The 15,051-nt window shown below is 42.3% G+C and overlaps 1 protein-coding gene across 1 annotated transcript in view; it reads right to left on the reverse strand.

The window, feature by feature from the left end:
• Positions 1 to 1,346: 1,346 nt before the first annotated feature.
• LOC130095201 (exportin-5-like) overlaps positions 1,347 to 15,051 on the reverse strand; it is a 122,737-nt gene continuing 109,032 nt past the window's right edge. The window contains exons 27-33 of the mRNA XM_056261887.1: positions 14,282 to 14,376; positions 14,102 to 14,193; positions 11,347 to 11,421; positions 11,150 to 11,251; positions 10,511 to 10,648; positions 9,739 to 9,906; positions 1,347 to 1,581 (exon numbers count right to left, since the gene is read on the reverse strand). Coding sequence (XP_056117862.1) covers positions 1,432 to 1,581; positions 9,739 to 9,906; positions 10,511 to 10,648; positions 11,150 to 11,251; positions 11,347 to 11,421; positions 14,102 to 14,193; positions 14,282 to 14,376 — 820 coding nt within the window. The 3' untranslated portion in view covers positions 1,347 to 1,431. The remainder of the gene's footprint in view (positions 1,582 to 9,738; positions 9,907 to 10,510; positions 10,649 to 11,149; positions 11,252 to 11,346; positions 11,422 to 14,101; positions 14,194 to 14,281; positions 14,377 to 15,051) is intronic.

Below are 15,051 nucleotides of genomic sequence, written 5' to 3' on the forward strand. Positions count from 1 at the left end.
CCCGTTCCACCACATCCCAAAGATGCTCCATTGGGTTGAGATCTGGTAACTGTGGGGGCCATTTTAGTACAGTGAACTCATTGTCATGTTCAAGAAACCAATTTGAAATGATTCGAGCTTTGTGACATGGTGCATTATCCTGCTGGAAGTAGCTATCAGAGGACGGGTACATGGTGGCCATAAAGGGATGGACATGGTCAGAAACAATGCTCAGGTAGGCCGTGGCATTTAAACGATGCCCAATTGGCACTAAGGGGCCTAAAGTGTGCCAAGAAAACATCCCCCACACCATTACACCACCACCACCAGCCTGCACAGTGGTAACAAGGCATGATGGATCCATGTTCTCATTCTGTTTAAGCCAAATTCTGACTCTACCATCTGACTGTCTCAACAGAAATCGAGACTCATCAGACCAGGCAACATTTTTCCAGTCTTCAACTGTCCAATTTTGGTGAGCTCTTGCAAATTGTAGCCTCTTTTTCCTATTTGTAGTGGAGATGAGTGGTACCCGGTGGGGTCTTCTGCTGTTGTAGCCCATCCGCCTCAAAGTTGTGCGTGTTGTGGCTTCACAAATGCTTTGCTGCATACCTCGATTGTAACGAGTGGTTATTTCAGTCAAAGTTGCTCTTCTATCAGCTTGAATCAGTCGGCCCATTCTCCTCTGACCTCTAGCATCAACAGGGCATTTTCGCCCACAGGACTGCCGCATACTGGATGTTTTTCCCTTTTCACACCATTCTTTGTAAACCCTAGAAATGGTTGTGCGTGAAAATCCCAGTAACTGAGCAGATTGAGAAATACTCAGACCGGCCCGTCTGGCACCAACAAACATGCCACGCTCAAAATTGCTTAAATCATCTTTCTTTCCCATTCTGACATTCAGTTTGGAGTTCAGGAGATTGTCTTGACCAGGACCACACCCCTAAATGCATTGAAGCAACTGCCATGGTTGATTATATAATTGCATTAATGAGAAATTGAACAGGTGTTCCTAATAATCCTTTAGGTGAATGTATAGGCTTGTCACTGTCAAAAAATATTTTACGCAGACTTTACATTTTACACCTGAGGAAAGAGTCCATTCAATCACTGAAACTGTCCAGGTATACATTTATTAAAAACTGAAGAGTATAAATGAACAGTTTTTTACAAAATTTGGCATGGTACTGTATAATTAACAAAACTTCTCAATCTTTTTCAAAAAATGTTTTTTAATGAGGTGTTCTGACAGAAAGATTTTAATATTCTTTAAACAATTATACAGATCCATACAAAAAAAAGAGAAACAATGTACACCCAAATTACATTCTTGTTGTCTTTCCCTAATTTCAATAAACCATCATTGCCTTAAAAAGGCCTTTCAGACTGGATACTGTACTACACACAAGAGGCTCAATGAAGTGAGGGTGTGGTAAAGCTGTGGTTCCCTCAGCAATGGTCACGGTCAGGAGAGAATAGAGCGATCAGACCTGCAGCATCAGTGTTCTCCAGCATATCTTTCGTAGGTTTTGGCTTCTTAAACAGAGATGGAATGTCTCGGATGTGTACTTCCTCCTTGAACTGCTGTCCTAGGGGTTTCTAACAGCACACACACAAATGGACCAATTGATTAAAGGTTTTCAATCAAATGTCAACATTTTAATCAAATGAAATTGCATATAATAAATGCCTTTACATCACATGCAAATTAAAGACCAATTTTGTATTAAAAAATAAAGCTTTCATATTTTGTTTTTATATTTCTAAGTTCAACTGTGTGAATGATTAGGACTGAGGGATACAGATTAACATCATCAGGGTCCAAGCACCAATGGTCCATGTGGATGATTAGGTGATCCTTTAATTTTATTATTTTTTTCCCATAGAGATTTTTTAAAGATATTTAAGTATTTTGAGAGCGTATGGAGATCGACTTTTTTGTCATTCGTGGTGCTTCAAGGGAGTGGGTGATTTCCGCAGAGCTCTTTTGGCGTGATTTGCTCACTTGCTAATGGAGCTAACATAGCCCTCTCAGACACCATGTCATCAGGGAACCTATAGAACCAAGATGTTCCCTGTTCACTCAACACTGCATCAGGAGTCACACATCTAAATTACAGTGGGGAGAACAAGTATTTGATACACTGCCGATTTTGCAGGTTTTCCCACTTACAAAGCATGTAGAGGTCTGTAATTTTTTATCATAGGTACTCTTCAACTGTGAGTGATGGAATCTAAAACAAAAATCCAGAAAATCGCATTGTATTAGGGCTGGGGTAAACGATTATTAATTAAACGATTAGTCTGTCGATTATTTTATCGATTAGTCGACTAATCTAACGACTAATTGAACGATTCTTTTTTGTAACATGGAAATTGCAGGAGTGCACATTCAATGCACAACAATTTTGATCTGGTTCTTACAGGGTATCTACACTGTAAAATGTTTGGTAGGCTACTCAAATGAGCCCTATCACACTCGGTTTTGTTGACGGGGGTGGAGTTTACATGCGCTTCATAAGGCACACACGCACATTTGCACACACACGCAAGGTCTCTCGCTCTCTCCCTCTCTGCCGCGTGCTACACGGTTTGGAGCTCGCGAGCTCTAGATTCCGGGAGATTTTAACTAATTTGCGGGCATCAGGGAGCCGCTATCAATATAAGGGAGACTTGGGATGTCAACTCCATTTGACAAAGAGTGCAAATAACGACACCTTTACGTTTGGGACTAAATTCGAAGTATTCCCATACCTTCAATGATTTAGTGCGAGCTGGGTTTTTTTTAGGACTTTTTCTTTTGTTGGGACTTTTGCATGGCTTTGTTGTGAATTCTGCAACATGACATCATGACTTAGCGTAAACATACACGCCACTTTCAAGTCAAGTGGCGTGTTATCTATACGCATTTTGAGCTATCCGCGTGTATGTCCACGCCGAAACGAACCGTCATCTTTTGCGTGTATGTCTACGCCGTTAAACGTCCGAGTGATTCCGCGTGTATGTGTACGCCGTTAAATGTCCGAGCGAAACGAAGCAAAATTCATATCTACATCTGTGGAGCAATATTTTTTTCCTAGGATGGTAGGGGAAGACTCATTAATAGTATTAACCCCAGTGACGGGTAGGTTTAGAGACGGGGTTGGGGTAGGTCATATATTTATATATACAGTAATGTACGTTAAGTCAACGGCGTTGATAAACACGCTGAAAAGCGATTATGCGTGTTGATAGCACGCCAATAATGGAAATACGAATTGGCGTGTCATGCATACGCCATTTCATGAGATCAGTCTGGAATTCTGTGAAGAGGTTGCTGTTTCGTCCTCGATTCTGCAATGTTTCGGTCTCCCACGTGTGTGTGGCGAGCTGTACCGCCGGGAACGGTGCAAAAAAATAAATACATAAATAAATGAAGCGTCGACAAAAAAATATCACGTCGACGAAATTTTGACGTTGAAGCGTCGACACGCCGCTACAGGCCTACATTGTATGATATTTAAGTAATTAATTTGCATTTGTGACCCGTCACGGAAACCAGGGACACAAGTCGGCAGCACAACTTGCGAGCAAAATGAGAAAGAAGCGTTTTTTTCCAAAATTGGTGATTTCCGCTTTTTTGCAGAATCTGTTAGTTGAGATCATGAAGAAGCCTCTCCATGTTTGAGATAACAGTATTGGTATATTTAAAAGCGTACATTTTGAGGTTGAAATCGGCTTGTTTTTCGGAGATTCTAGCATGCAGTAGGGGCGTGTCATTGTCTGTGTGTATTTCCATACTGAATAGCCGCCGGCGCTTTTGCCCCCGCCCCCCAACAGCGTGGCTACTTATTATGCAGCACTCTGGCCGGCTCTGTCTGATATCAAAATTCAATGAAGATCGATGCCGCAAAGATTGTCGCAGACGAGCTGAACCGTGGCAGTTACACCGAAAATGTTTTCGCCGCACTTTGTGGGCTCGGGAAACTGAACCGGAGGTATGGGCGCGGCGCGCGCGCCCTCGGTGCTTGAATACGGCGGCTCGGCTCGCTGACAGCGGTGGCTAACTGTTTCTTATGTGACGTCCCGATTGCTTTGAATGGGGAACGTTTTGTGAACAGGGAACAGACTTAATGGACTGGCAACAATCTCCATAGAACATGAACTGGCACAGAGAATCGAAATAGAGGATGCAGTTAAGACCTTTGCTGCGATGAAGGCCTGCCGTGCGCGTTTCTGAAACGTAAGTTAAGCTTTATTTGCTCCTTAGTCGTTATGTAAGATGCTGAACCTGCTGATGATATAATGTGCTTGCGGACATTTCATTTGTGTGTGTATAAACGCACATAAGAAAGTGGTGTAAAGAGATTTGCAACAGTAATCTGAGGAGGAAATATGATTATTTGGAAAATTCCTGTCATGACTGCTTAAATAAAAATGCCAGCAGGCATTTACCTCCTGCATAAACTTTAATATTCTTGACATTTTGGGCACACGCACGTTGCGCACTATTTGCGTTATATGTAGGCCTATGGCTTATTGGTCTTTGTGTGTTGTTGCTGGTTTTGCGTTATATGTATATGGCATATTGGTCTTTGTGTGTTGTTGCTGGTAAACGTTGCAAATAGAGGGGCAGCACAATTGTTTTTCGCCTAGAGCGGCAGAAGTGCATTCGCCGGTCCTGGGGGTGAGTTTGCATTAAACATTAAAGTTTGTCGTTTTGTTTTAATTCTAAGAACAGGTACATGTTATCTCATGTTTAGTCTGTTTAGACCTTCCCATACCTACCTATTGCTATTAGCTAGCTCAGGAAAGAAAGAAAAAGCTGTAAAGCACAGGGGGAGCTTTACAGGGGGGGTATGGCTTATCTAAATGAGATGTAAATGAGCCCTATTGTCACTCCCAGCAGCAGAGAGAGGTGAGAACTGCACATCTTTCGAGGCGGTTTTCTCCACTTTTAGTTTTTTTGAGTGCCTAACTTCAAATGGCTACAACTTCTCCAAATATTATCAGATTTCCATGTGTTACACATCGTTGGAAAGCTTGGAGACCACACTTTCAGAATCTGTGAATAACTCAAAATGCTCCAGAACGACTTGTGTCCCTAGTTTCCGTAACTGGTCACATTTTATTGCATGACATAAGTATTTGATACATCAGAAAAGCAGACTTTAATATTTGGTACAGAAACCTTTGTTTGCGATTACAGAGTTCATATGTTTCCTGTAGTTCTTGACCAGGTTTGCACACACTGCAGAAGGGATTCTGGCCCACTCCTCCATACAGACCTTCTCCAGATCCTTCAGGTTTCGGGGCTGTCGCTGGGCAATATAGATTTTCAGTTAATGGTAAATGGACTGCATTTATATAGCGCTTTCACAGACCCAATGGCAACCAAAGCGCTTTACATTTGCCTCACATTCACCCATTCACACACTCATTCATACACCAACGGCGGTGTCTGCCATACATGGCGCCATCCAGCTCGTTGGGAGCAGCCGGGGTTAGGTGTCTTGCTCATGGACACCTCGACACTTGGTCAGGTGGAACTGGGGATTGAACCACCAACCTTTCGGTTCGCAGACAACCTACATAAACCACTGAGCCACTGCCGCCCCAGTTCCCTCCAAAGATCTTCTATTGGGTTCAGGTCTGGAGACTGGCTAGGCCACTCCAGGACCTTGAGATGCTTCTTACGGAGCCAATCCTTAGTTGCCCTGGCTGTGTGTTTCGGGTCGTTGTCATCCTGGAAGACCCAGCCACGACCCATCTTCAATGCTCTTACTGAGGGAAGATCTCGCGATACATGGCCCCATCCATCCTCCCCTCAATACGGTGCAGTCGTCCTTTGCAGAAAAGCATCCCGAAAAAATGATGTTTCCACCTCCATGCTTCATGGTTGGGATGGTGTTCTTGGGGTTGTACTCATCCTTCTTCTTCCTCCAAACACGGCGAGTGGAGTTTAGACCAAAAAGCTCTATTTTTGTCTCATCAGACCACATGACCTTCTCCCATTCCTCCTCTGGTCAATGGCAAACTTCAGACGGGCCTGGACATGCACTGGCTTGAGCAGGGGGACCTTGCGTGCACTCCAGGATTTTAATCCTTGACGGCGTAGTGTGTTACTAATGGTTTTCTTTGAGACTGTGGTCCCAGCTCTCTTCAGGTCATTGACCAGGTCCTGCCGTGTAGTTCTGGGCTGATCCCTCACCTTCCTCATGATCATTGATGCCCCATGAGGTGAGATCTTGCATGGAGCCCCAGACTGAGGGAGATTGACCGTCATCTTGAACTTCTTCCATTTTCTAATGATTGCGCCAACTGTTGTTGCCTTCTCACCAAGCTACTTGCCTATTGTCCTGTAGCCCATCCCAGCCTTGTGCAGGTCTACAATTCTATCTGATGTCCTTACACAGCTCTCTGGTCTTGGCCATTGTGGAGAGGTTGGAGTCTGTTTAATAGGCTTTATGCACAGCTTCACTACTTCCTGAACTTCAGCCAGCCCTTTGTTTCCTGTCTGTCATTATTGGACAAACTGATTAGTCCAGGTGTGCCTGATTATTGTTACTGAGGCCAGGCACACCTGAATTAATCAGTTTGTCCAATAATGACAGACAGGAAACAAAGGGCTGGCTAAAGTTCAGGAAGTAGTGAAGCTGTGCATAAAGCCAATTGAGTGTGTGGACAGGTAGGTGTCTTTTATACAGGTAACGGGTTCAAACAGGTGCAGTTAATACAGGTAATGAGTGGAGAACAGGAGGGCTACTTAAACAGAAACTAACAGGTCAGAGCCGGAATTCTTACTGGTTGGTAGGTGATCAAATACTTATGTCATGCAACAAAATGCAAATTAATTACTTAAAAATCATACAATGTGATTCTTGTTTTAGATTCCATCATTCACAGTTGAAGAGTACCTATGATAAAATTACTGACTTCTACATGCTTTATAAGTGGGAAAACCTGCAAATCTCCCCACTGTATAAAACCTGATAAAAGTGTTAGAATTTTCAGTACAGCATCATGGGTAATGTAGTTTTCACAATAAATTCCACTGTAAAACAATTATTAGAGGGAATAATGTAAACTGAATGGATTCAAAAAACATAAACCATTGATTAAGAACCTTTGGATCCAAGAACCAACAGATCTGTCTTTAAAATTTTGTAAGTTTTTGTTAACAATCAATTCCCCTATGGAGCAAATTAATGTAGTTTTTACTTTTGGAACCTAAATGTTGCACTCTATGGGTTTCAGCTTATTGCTATATTGTTGCTAGGGTGTTCCCTTTCGAAAGGGAACTTGCACTGCGTCAAGCGCTATGGGGAACACCTCAGCATGACTGATGACTGAAACACTGTATAATCACGACAATCGCATTGGCCCGTGTCAGCCATGACGTCATTCTCTAGCACTAGCCGGAAGTATAAAAGGGGTGTCTAGAGAACATGTCAACCACTTTTTCATCTTCAGGGACTGTTTCACTGACACTTTGAGTGACAATTTTGGCTGGAAACAAGCGCTTTAGGAAGTGTGCCGACCCGTGTGAGAGGTTTCTCACACCTGGTGACACTCACAACCTATGTGTGCTTTGTCTGGGTGAAGAGCACGCGTGCTCGGTCCTTGAGGGGGCGGGGTGCGCAAAATGTGATTGTTTCTCAATGACAACGCTCCGTTCTCGTCTGTCTCTCTTCTCGAGGGAAGAGGGAAAGTCTTCTTTGCCTCACGGTTCGGGGTCCTGCTCGCGCCAAGGCTGAGAGGAGACTTAGTTCGTGGGGATCTCAGAGGGAGCTCGCCGACGATTTTGAGAGAGGGGTGAATCTCTCACACTAGTCGGCGGGTGACGAGAAGGAGCTGCTGGGCGGGGATGCACTCTCTGATGCATCCTCTGGTCCAAAAGCCAGTGCTTTTTTAGCTTCGAGCCCAGATGAGGAGGCGGGGGCTGAAGCGGGTGAAGATGCTGAAATGGCTGAACCTGCCCAGCCTCCCTGCCCCGCGTATGCAGAGCTGGTGGAGGTGATGGAGTGTGCCACCGCCAGGTTTGAATTGCCATGGCAGCGTGTCAGAGGTAAAGCCGCTCGTGGGAAGGCTTGATGCGCACTTTCTCTCTGGCCACACCCCACCAGCCCCAGTGAGCCTTCCATTCCTTCCCGACCTCCACGCAGAGGTTATGAAGGCATGGAAGAACCTGTACTCTTCTCGCATTCACCGCTTCCAGCATTATAGTTACTCAAATGTGGAAGGAATGCGAGAGCACGGGTATGTGTCGATGCCTCCTGCTGAGGAGACGTTTGCAAGCTATCTCTCGCAAGGGGAGACATCGACACAGAGCTCCGACCCTGCCATCTAGACCACTTCAGACACAATGTCAGTGTTGCAGGCGTACCAGGCTGACCTCCTGAGCTTTTTGGGACCTCCGTTGAGGCGGTGGTCGGAAAGTTCAGGGAGGTGAAGGCGCGCTCAGCAGCATACAGATCATGCATACCATGCCGGTCCAGGCCAACACCCAGACAGCCTGGGGTCCTGGCCTGTCTCGTTCTGAGGATCACAGATGGGGCCAGTGGGACTCAGTTGCCGCTCGTGCCCCTCCTCCTGGCAGGAGCAGGTCAATGAGACAACACGAGTCCAGCAGGAAGAAGTCCACTCCTTTGTGCACACCCTCTTCCTCTTTCCCCCTTCGTCTCTAAACATCAGGCCCAACGAGCTGGACCAATGATGATAATCCTTACAGTACAGAACTTACGTGTACTTACAGTGTACTTACCTAGAAAGTACTGGCTAATATAAGGTAAGTACATGGGTTAGGGGTAGGTAACCCCCCCCCCCCCCAATGCCTTTAAAATCTGCCGCTGCTGACAGTATCTCACGCATCTCATTCTCTCACTACCATTTACTTCCATTTAAGATTTTATTTAACTAATTTAAGACTGTTCTTGTGAGGATACTCGACAAAACTGACATTTTGGCATAAATGTGTGTGTTATTGTTCGTTCAAGCACGAAAGAGAACTCGATACTGGCGCGCGTTTTTCTGCGTGTGTCAGGAGGACATTCACTGACAGCACGTTCTCTTTTGTCTTGTCGCGCATGAGTGGTTTAAAGCATTTGCGTGAATAAGAGCATGATCATAACCCTAGCTAAAGGATGACAGAAAGAACGGATGCTGCGTTAAATATTTTAACACGTTAAAGCTGGACAAAAATGAATCGCATGCGAAAATAATAATTTTTTCCTCACGGCCGCACGCCGGAGATCCGGCATGGTGCCGGAAATACTTTAAGCCCTGGTAATGTAAACCCAAACAGGTTGTTGGCTTCAGCGTTAAGCATGATAGCCTCCCTGGTATGGGGGTTGACACTGGTTCCCGTTGAAAGTAGCAGGCTAGGGCCTATAAGCTCTGGGCCGTACTCCTTTAAAGGAACCCCCCTCTAAAGTCAGGTTGTGGTGCCCATGCCCTTGAGCTGGCTCTGGGTCAAGTCCTTCGTGTGAAAGCACAAAGTTACTTCCTCGCTTAGCATAAAGCTCGGGCAGTGGCCGTAGGGAGTAGGCCGTAAAGCCCAAACAATCTCTGTTACTTTAATTTCCTATTATCACTGTAAAGCCACTTTGGAACAATCTACATTGTTAAAAGCGCTATATAAATGAAGATGACTTGACAAAAAAAAGTGTATTCCATGACAAAAAAAAAGTGTATTCCATGACAAAAAAAAGTGTATTCCATGACAAAAAATAATTAGCATTCAGTACGTATGTTTAATAATGTTAAAAGTGGCCATACCCTAACAATGCCTGCAATGAGCAATTTAAACTGCACTTTATTTTTCTTCTCTCCTGCCTTTGATACAGCGGGTTGGATCATGGCCTTCTGATCAAACTGCTCCAGGGCATCAACTTGGATATCAGGGATCTGATTCATGATGAGACGCAGCTCAGCGTATCGAGGCCTCTGTAGAGAAATATCAGAATGAAAATTAATTACTATTTTCTCAACGATGCATTCAGTCATTACTATGGTCATTTAAAGGTGCATTCAGTAGTAATTAAACTAGTGTTAACATCGCTGTTCTTTGTGTACTTCAAGTACCAATAATACAGTGGTGTTAGACACTGCACTGCCATCTACGTGGATCAGCATGATCGTCACTGACTTTTATGAAAATTAAACTGATAATAGTTATAGAGAGTGTCACTGAGAGTTGAAGCATCATTTCAACATGTAGAAATAAAGGGGGGTGTGAGTGTACACAATTAAGACCTGGATGAGACTTAAAAAACCCCACAATTTACTTCTTAAGCTGTATTTTTAAATTAGCACCAAACTACTAAATGCAACTTTACTGATGGAAGTTGTTAACGGATACTACTTGCAGCCAAGACCTATAATTTACTACAGTTTATTGTTCACCGACTACTATTAGTATGCCATTGTACTACTAGTAACATTGGCAAAAAGTATACTTTTTACTGTTGTGCAGCATTAATATATGTACAAATGTGCTTCCCATACTGAGAAACATGCAAGCTATGATAGCTGAGCTGAAATGACGCACTAGAGCCTCGTAGATGAGCAAGGCCAGATGAGTCAGTGCAGCATTGCAGCCTTCGTGTTGCCCATGCATCTGCAGACCCTTCAGTACACTGGCGAAGAGCCACGTCACAGCCTCCGGAAGCAGGTTACCACCAAGCACCTGCACAAGAATTCATTCACATACACACACACATAGTATTTATACAAGGCAAAGGATTCAAATATAAAATATCTGGCATCTTTAGAATTCAATTCTAATCTCATTTGCAGACTGATATAAATATTGTGATGAATTATGAATGTTTTTAAAGGGATAATTGACCCAAAAATGAAAAATCTGTCATCATCTACCCACCCTTGTTCCAAAACTGTGTGAATGCTGAACACAAAAGAATATATTTTGAAGAATATGTGTTACCAAACAGGCCCAGGGAACTATTGATTTCCATAGTATATTTTTTCTCTATACTATGCTGGAAATAAATAGGGCGCTGGGCCTGTTTGGTTACCATATTCTTCAAAATATCAAAAATATCTCTCTATAGCAGAAGATATAAATTTATACAGGTTTGGAACAACTTGAGGGCGAGTAAATGATGACAGAACTTTCAATTTTGGGTGAACTATCCCTTTAAGAGAGACAGACAGGAAAAATCAGCACCTGTTTTAGCAAAGTCCAGCAGAGCAAACCAGCAGTCTGTTGACAGTTTAATTTCCATGAAAGGGACTTAAAACATACAATCAGGAGATTCATATAAATATCCTGAAAAGAAGAAAAAAAAAAACAACCTCTGATCACAGAGCTCAGCTACAGAAGCCAACAGATGGAACCTCAAAAAATAAAATTTGTTTAGTTACCTCACTTTGGAGAAGATGCTTGCCCAATTCTGAGAGCTCATGAATCTCTTTTGAGGAATTCATCGACACCATCCCCTTGCCTCCACAACAGAAGATGGAAAAAGGGGAAAAAAAAGAAGCGCATCACAATAATCAGTAGGCTTTCAAACTACTAGTTAAGTCTGAAACAGTGCATGCTTCATATAAAAAAAATGGTAATGTGACCGCTGTCATGTGGACTAGGGAGTCGAAGGTGGCGATTAAGTTCGGTTGCACTGGAACTGTGACACGATGCACATGAAAGCAACTCGCACTCTAGTCCATACTTGTTTAAAAAGTAAAGTAACTTGCACATGTGTTTTAGCCAATGATGACATTATTAGTTCCAAAACACATATTCAATTGTGAGTGTGCAGTAATCAGAGTTGCAAATCAAATGCTCGCAATCAGATGTCTCCTCAAGGCAGCAGAAGCCACCTTCAACGTGATGCACAGTGTTGTTCACTCTGAAGCACATTTTAGTACCAAATTAATTAAAAACACAAAACCATGGAGAACTGCATTGTGATCTCCATCACTTAAACTGTGCATGTTTGTGATTGCGCAAGATGAGCATAAATAAACCAGTTTTTGATAGAATCAAGTGAATCTAAAACTAGTTCAACATTTTGGGAAATAGTGAACACAAGGTGTTCTTATCGGCAGGGTCTCCACAGATATACAATTGAGGCAGGCAGGGGTTTCCAGATGTGTTGTCCAAGCTCAGTAACACTTTAGTTTTGGGTCCAATTCTCACTATTAACTAGTTGCTTATTATCATGCATATTACTAGGATATTGGCTGTTTATTATTACTCATAAAGCACATATTAATGCCTTATTCTGCACAACCTTATTCTACATCCCTTAATTCTAACCCAATACCTAAACTTAAGAACTATCTTCTTATTCTCTTCTCTTCTTATTAAGAACTAAAACTATTAATAAGCAGTAATTAGGAGTTTATTGAGGCAAAAGTCATAGTCCCTTCATAATCGGAAAATGTCTAGCAGACAGTGTTGTAGTCGAGTCACCAACTGTCGAGTCCGAGTCGAGTCTCGAGTCCCAGTGTTCGAGTTCGAGTCCAAGTCCGAGTCACCAAAGAAGAGTCCGAGTCGAGTCCAAGTCGAGTCACCATTACCTGAGTTCAAGTCCGAGTCGAGTCTCGAATCCCGTGTTCGAGTCCGAGTCGGGTCTTGAGCCCCCAGTGCCTACATGTCTCCACTCTGGCACCTTTAAAGAGCTGATAAAATTTATAAAAGAGGTTCTACATTGAACAAAAATGACACCACTGTCACGATTGCAAAGGGAGTTTATACTGATTTGACATATACACTTCAGGCACTCTTTCTTGCAGCTAGAAATGTGTATGATATCACTAGAATTGCCTTTGACCTTAGTGCAAATCATTGTCAACTAGCTGTGGCACAATTATATTTATTTAATTGTTTAAATACATTTTTGGATGATCAGTCAACTGGAATGGAAAAAGAAAACAAAAAAGAAAGCCTAATTGGACAGAGGAGGAGAAATGTGTTCTTCTTGACGAATATGGTAAAAGAAAAACAATTTTGAAATTTTGAAAAGCAAACTAAATCCCAATGTAGCCTAACTGCGGCAAAAAAAACATAAAATGCAGTGCTATAAGCAGTTGTTACACCGCAGGTAGAGTGGTTGCGATGTGTGACATAGTCAAGGTCGCCGTCTAGTTTGTTAGCTAAATAAACATAATTGTGTTATTGTATGATAATACAATAACACAATTAGATTTTATAATCAGTGTTATGTGAGATGATATATATATATTTATGTATTTATTCTGGTCGTATATAATCATGGTGCTTTGAAAAATTGATACTTGAGAACAAGACTTGTTGCTGTTGTGTATGTTGTGTATGTTGTTTGTTGTTGTTTATTTATTCATTGTATTTCTATGCTGTTGTGACACATAAATTTCCCCCTGTGGATTAATAAAGTAAATCAAATCAAATCAAATAAGCGGGATTATAAGCGCTGAGCGCGTCCGACTTTGGCTCAGCGCCAGCCATAGCACGAAAGCACAGTTTAAATCTGGCAGTGATGTCACGTCACTGTACATTCGCTCCTTAGTGGTCAGCTCAGCTGCTGCAAAGCGTGCCAAAATCGAAATAGCTGATTAGATAGAGTAACTTATGAGTTCGACGTTATCTCGGTCAACATTTAGCCCGCGAATAATGCACGAGAATTCAGCGTAAAGTGAGTGACGTCAGTGAATGTGTTGTCAAGCAAGGAGAGCGAGCGGTAGCAGTGTCTGTGAGGGAAAAAATAGATCACGGCCGGTCTTGGACCCCGAAACAGGAAAAGTTTAACATCTTGTATCAATTTTTTATAACCTATTTAGTCAGAAACAACGTCATTCATTTGATGAATGCTCAAGTCCGATTTTATATATTCTCGAGTCCGAGTCCAAGTACTAGTCATCAGTCCGCGAGTCCAAGTCGAGTCACGAGTCCAGAGAATGGAGTCTCGAGTCGGACTCGAGTCCAGAGAATAAGGACTCGAGTCCGAGTCCAGGACTCGAGTACTCCATCACTGCTAGCAGAACAATCAGATCAGACCTGGCATAAATTAATCCATACTACACCGTGAGGGAGAAGTCTGATTTCTAGAACAAACATTGTCTTATTTTCGGAACAATGCAGTTTATTTAATTTTTACCATTGAGTGGTCAGACTTTAATTTCATTGGTAAATTTCCACAAGATACATGGAGAATGTGATCATTAACTCACCATCTGCGTCCTCTTTGTTTGCTGATAACTTTGGACATTTTCTTTTCACGCAAGTCTCAACTGAAAACACAAGTTTTTTTTTCTTCTTTTGAATACAGTACAAAGTGAAGAAAACTTGAAATGCTTCACATGCATAAGGAAAACTCACTTAGGTCAATGACCTCTCGCGTGACCAACCGCAACAGCTGCTCCTCCGCCATTTCCTGAGTCACATGGTTCTTCTCATAGACCTCCTCCTGAGCACTAAAACATGAATAACAACAATATTAATAATAATATCGACTTGAGAACATACATTCTATTAAAACATAAATTAGTATGTTGCCATTCTCACATCTAAGATAAGTTATTGGCATTTTATTCAACATCTCTATGTATATAGAGTGGTCCGGTTATTAATTCCCACATGGAGCAATCTTTACAAGTCTTAACAAGCTTTATTTTAGAAATGTTTTAAAGAGCGTCATGTCCAAAGTGCTCGAGAGAATCACTGAAGAATAGCAGCAGTGTTTACTGATTGCAGCAGCAGAGGTCATTGTATGTTATTATGTTTTATACGCTGTTAGCATGGATATGAAAACAGTTAAAGTTATATAAGCATTTGCGATTTAAACGGTGTTCACCATATTTAGCGGTATAACTCTAATGACGCATCATTTGATTTGTTTTCATTAGCTATGCTAAATGTGTGAGGTTGATTCAGACGCTCGTTTTGCCTGAGTCACGCTAAAAGAACAATCAATACAGTTAAACAAACGTCATGTTTATAGTCTTGTGGAGTGATTTACTAAGCATAAGCTTGAGCGTTATGCAGTTGTGTCTGTGCAAAAGAAAATGGTCTATTGTTTGTATCTCTGTGAGTATATGCTGTCTAAGCTATGTATAAGAAGAAGGTTAAAGTAAAATAGCATTCACATT

This window comes from Rhinichthys klamathensis, unplaced genomic scaffold (genome assembly GCF_029890125.1).
Source record: "Rhinichthys klamathensis goyatoka isolate OS25496 unplaced genomic scaffold, OSU_Roscu_1.1 h1tg000188l_1, whole genome shotgun sequence".
Taxonomy (NCBI): Eukaryota; Metazoa; Chordata; class Actinopteri; order Cypriniformes; family Leuciscidae; genus Rhinichthys; species Rhinichthys klamathensis.